Source organism: Cynara cardunculus (genome assembly GCF_001531365.2).
Source record: "Cynara cardunculus var. scolymus isolate 2C chromosome LG 12, CcrdV1, whole genome shotgun sequence".
In the NCBI taxonomy this organism is placed as follows: domain Eukaryota; kingdom Viridiplantae; phylum Streptophyta; class Magnoliopsida; order Asterales; family Asteraceae; genus Cynara; species Cynara cardunculus.
The window spans coordinates 39322775-39327729 of NC_037539.1; the positions used below are offsets into that span (position 1 = coordinate 39322775).

The window sequence follows — 4955 nt, forward strand, 5'->3', positions numbered from 1 at the left end:
TATCTATTGATTTGTGGTTAATATTGGTTCTCACAGTTACCACAAACAACTCAGTTATCCCTTGAATACAGAGAGAGAGATCATTTCAAATGCAACTCATCACATTTATACAACCAATGCAACCCAATCAATTGAGATGTTTATGGAAATGATGAAAGTTCATTTATTATAATTTGAATATTTATGGAAGATGAATAAAGTTCATTAATTATGATCAATACTTTATATTAGGAAACAATCAAAAATTTTATGAAATCACATATTCATCAAATTAAATGGACGATTGAGATTGGACTGTATTGGTTGTACAAATGTAAAGGGTTGTATAATAACCCACCTATATATATATATATATATATATATATAGAGAGAGAGAGAGAGAGAGAGAGAGAGAGAGAGAGATAAAGGTATTATTGAAAAATCAAGGAGAAAAACCATACCTAAAAATCTTATGCTTTTGTGTAGAAAATAGTATTATTCATTAGAGAATAATTAGGGTTCGTTTGGCTTGCAAGATTGTTTTTGAAGAATTTGGATTGGAATGGATTTGAAGTGTTTCTAGGATTTGAAATGGAATTGGATTTCATTATTTATAAATAATTTATAGAAAAAATTATAAATAATTGAATTACATTTTTATTAATCGATTATTACAAAACAAATGTTTTTAACATTTTTTAAAACCTTATTGTATACAATCCTACGAAATCCCGTAAAATCCCGAACGCTCTCTAAGGATTTAAAAATCTTATGTTTGAAGGATTTCAATTAAATCCTAGGATTTTAAATCCGGACAATCTAACAAACAAAATATGAGATTGAAATGGATTAAAAATACAAACCTCTCCAAATCCATTACATTCCTTCAAACAAAACGCGACCTTAGTTGTTACACCACCAAATAATAGGTTTTGTCTTAACATTGTATTTTTATTACAACATTATTCTTTAAAATTATTTTTCATTATGAATTTATATTTAAAAAAACTACCAATTGTTTAAACCGTGACATTAATAAGATGACATGGATGCATAAATAAAAAAACCCATGAATGCATATCCGTTTTTTTTATTAACCTGGATATCCAACCTGTTATGCGAGCCGACTAATCTCAAGGCGATTACCTGCTTTGCAGATAGGCCAGAGTCACCGCATTTGAACCTCCGTAACTACAAGGGGATTTTTATTTCTCTTTGGATTTAAACCTGAGACATTCTGGTACTTTTAACCTTTGAAGTCAAGCTCAAACCAATCAGACACCACCATTGTGGTTTGCATACTCGTTTTTACATTTGCTACCACATGATAGGAAGGAAGGAAATCCTTCGCCAAATGGGGATGAAATTGAATCAAAGGTATAAATAAATGAATATGGCAATGAAATGGGAGGTTGTGTTCTAACGAGAAGAAAAGTTATGGTGAGAAATGTAAAAAAAAAATTTTATCCTTAAATCAATCTTAATTGAATGTCAACACTAATGAGGTGTATCGAAATGCACATGATCATTAAAAGTAATTAAGGGTTCAGATATCTTTTTTCGTTCCTCACCATAACTTTCTTTCTCACGTTATCATTCACCAAGGAATGTGAGCCCTAGTATCAATCAACTCATATAACGAATTACAAATCAAGGATTCATTGTAGTTGGACGCAAGGCAGAAACAAATATGAATACTTACAGATTAACAAAGTTGGGGTTCCATTGAGAAAGAGAATTAAGATGAGAAATGTAAGAAAGGTTCTTCACCCTTAGATGCACATTAAAATGAGATGCATTAGACCAATCCCATTCGAACACGATTTATGGATGAGTTAGAAATTAAAGATGATTAACCAAACCCCTTTTTACACTTCTCACCTTAACTCTACTTTGCCACACCCATTATAGGTTAGAGTTGGATTCCAATGTGAATGAAAGTTATTGTGAAAAAGAATCTACACCCTTGGATCAATTCTAATACTCTAACGAGTTGTAGAATTTCATGGGATGAAGGTGAGATTAAAAATGATCAAAGGTCCAAATCCCTTTTTACGCTTCTCATATTAACTCCTATTCTCGATCCTTCATCTTTTAGGTTACATGTACTATATTTGTTTGAAAAGCAAAATTTAAAGAGAATCAAATTTGCATACCAAAAGAAAACCATATCAAGTTAAGAAAACCAGTCTCATAACCTCCCAACAAAAGTAGAATTCAATTAAAGAGGTTTTTTTTCTAAGAAAAGCACAAAAGACCCACAAACATCCAATTATATACTACTACTACTACTACTACTTGCATTATAATAAATATAAAAGACATTTTCTTTTGATTTTACTCAAATGCCCATGCATTCTCTCTGCGAACCTCCTCTTCTTCCTCTGGGGTGAAATCATTCTTGATGTTGAATGTCTTACGAATCTCTTCTGGTGTCTTTCCCTTTATCATATCCGCCACCGTTTGACATGTCAGATCCAGCAAGCTCTTTATGTTCAGATAGTTAGCAGCCTGAAAAACAACCACACAACTACAATCATAAATATAAACTGTCCACAAGACATAACCAAATGCGCATCAAGATATGAACTAAACAGCTCGGTTACCAAAAAGGAAATGCAACTGAACGAGGGAACATTATGCAAATAAGAGCTGTAACCAGAAACATCAAGCACTGCAACGCAATGCCAAATGACAAGTAAATATAAACTAAAAAGTTCCAGAAGCAAAAAGGAAGACAACCAAATGTAAAAAGATACAAAAGCAAAATGCAATCCTACAAAGAGAAATCAACCATAGAGATCAAGTGTTTCAATCCAAGTCAAAAGTTAATACGGCCTCAAAAGATACAGAAGCAAAACAGCAATGAAATCAAATAAAAAAGTTTAATATCAACCAAACATTTTAGATGCAAAATTCAATAATTCAAAGAGAAGCAACCCTACTAAGCAGACATGAACTTTTGAAAAACATGTCTATAGAGACAGAGAAAGACCACCAATGGGAGAATCAGAAAAAGTTCCCATAGCAAAATTAAATCCAAACAAGGCAGATGCAATCACAGACATCAAGTGAAAGCAATGTAACGAGTTCCCAGAGTTACATTAGAGCTAAAAAAAATCATACACAAAATAGAGTTGAAACTGACACCATTATGCAGATAACACAAGTCCCTGATAAACAGAACAGAAAACCATCATACCAACAGGATGGTTTGAATACATGCAAAAAGACCAACCACCACCAGTCCAATCTTTAGAGAACACAATTTACCAATAAAATTACATATCACAGAAAGCCTTATACTTGCTAGTTTACACCATTTTCCTCTTTCTATTAAAATATAATCTGTTGAATTCTTAATTCGTAAATAAGACTGGGGAGAGTTAGAGAGTCAACTGCTAGGTACTTCCATCATAAAATACATATAAGAGTAAGTGTCGTGTTAGCTAGTAATCAAAGTTTAACAGAAGTTTGGTCTTTCTTAGTCCTCAGTTTAGTGAGTTCTGTATCTTCGGCCTTTCTTTATTCATCTATGCATACCTGCGTTTCTATCAGGTACAAGTTTTTTTATCTCTTTCTTCTTGGCCAAGCTTTTCCAAACTATGGTGATGAATTTTTCCAGTCACAAAATCCTTTTCTCAATTTTCACATAAACAGCCTCTCTACCCCCAGGTTAGTTTTGCATACATCCTACCCTTCCCATACCCTGCTCCGTGTGGGATTGTCAGCTTGGTTCGTTTAAGACCTACCATAACATCTCTAGTATTTACGCATCACCCAGAAATCCAGAATCAAAACTTGTCAAATTTTCAAATGATAAACGAGACAATTTATATGTCAATACAATTACTGTGCCTCCCTATATCATCAGGAAAAACAATTAATCAGAAACATACGCATTCATCCAGAGAGTATACAAACAGAATAAATATTCACAAAGCTAATCATCATGAACTCGAAGCAAAACCATGATAAATATCCGAATATTCATCAAAAGAGAAATCAAAAAAAATATAACACCGATCACGTATCCCTAAAACAAAAGAGCAATCATTAATTTTCTAAAGCGTAAAAAAATACTAACTTTTTTCGAGAACAAAAGAAAATAATTGATCAAACCAAACGAAAAGGAAAGAGAAATAACCGAACCAGGATAAGATCGAACAGAGTCCCCTGATCCACTTTAACAAACTCCGCATCAAACGATTTCAGGTCGTCCTCAGCTGATTTATCGTCGGTCTTCGGCGTCTCCACATGCTTCTTACAGTACTCTATAACCTTCGAGAGGATCTTGCTTGTGACGTTGGGCAGAGGAATACTGGTGTCGGCACAGTCATCTTCAATCATATGCTTAATCGTCTGCGACTCCAAAGCCACCGCCTCTTCAACCTCGAACGTTTCTCCATCAGAGCTTTTCAGCACGATGACCTTCGATGACGATGCCATGGTGTCTGGATCAGTCGGAATTCAAAACGCCGGAGAAATTTGGGGATGAAGGAAAACCCTAACCCTAGCGACGGATAGAATTTTATGGCGAGAAAGTCGATGGGTAAAAATTGATGCGCTTGCGCTCAGAACTGCTTGAATTATAGATGGGGGTTGTCACGTCTTGAACCCCTAAATTTATAAGTTTGTACAATAATGGCCCCTAAACTTTAATGATACTAAATAACATTTATCTATACTATCTTATTAAGCATATTCCCTCAAAGTCTTAAAGTCTTAAAATTATAAATACCCAAAATACCCTCTTCTATCTATACTATTTTGTAAACCAAGTTTAAAAGCCCAAAGTACAACTTGATAAAGCATGTACTTCCTCCGGTTTATTTTAAACAACAAGCTTCAGCCGATTGATCTTCTCAATGTTGGCTATTGATGTACTCTTGTTTCTTCCCCTTCCCAACGTGGCTATTGATCTTCTCAATATGGCTATTCTTCACTCCCGTATACACGCATCTTCATCGCTCATC

General features: G+C 34.0%; 1 protein-coding gene across 1 annotated transcript; it reads right to left on the reverse strand.

The window, feature by feature from the left end:
- Positions 1–2129: 2129 nt before the first annotated feature.
- Positions 2130–4547, reverse strand: LOC112523117 (SKP1-like protein 1B). The gene is made up of 2 exons (XM_025132575.1): positions 4132–4547; positions 2130–2490 (listed from the first exon to the last, which is right to left on the reverse strand). The coding sequence occupies exons 1-2, from the start codon at positions 4426–4428 to the stop codon at positions 2317–2319; spliced, it is 471 nt and encodes a 156-aa protein (XP_024988343.1). The 5' UTR covers positions 4429–4547; the 3' UTR covers positions 2130–2316.
- Between the last annotated feature and the right edge of the window lie 408 nt (positions 4548–4955).

Bases quoted from the DNA above. Each gene is read 5' to 3' on its own strand.
- LOC112523117 (XM_025132575.1), bottom strand. From the start codon at position 4,428: ATGGCATCGTCATCGAAGGTCATCGTGCTGAAAAGCTCTGATGGAGAA. The intron at 2,491-4,131 runs GTTCGGTTATTT...GTTGTTTTTCAG, and splicing joins CTCTGTTCGATCTTATCCTG to GCTGCTAACTATCTGAACAT.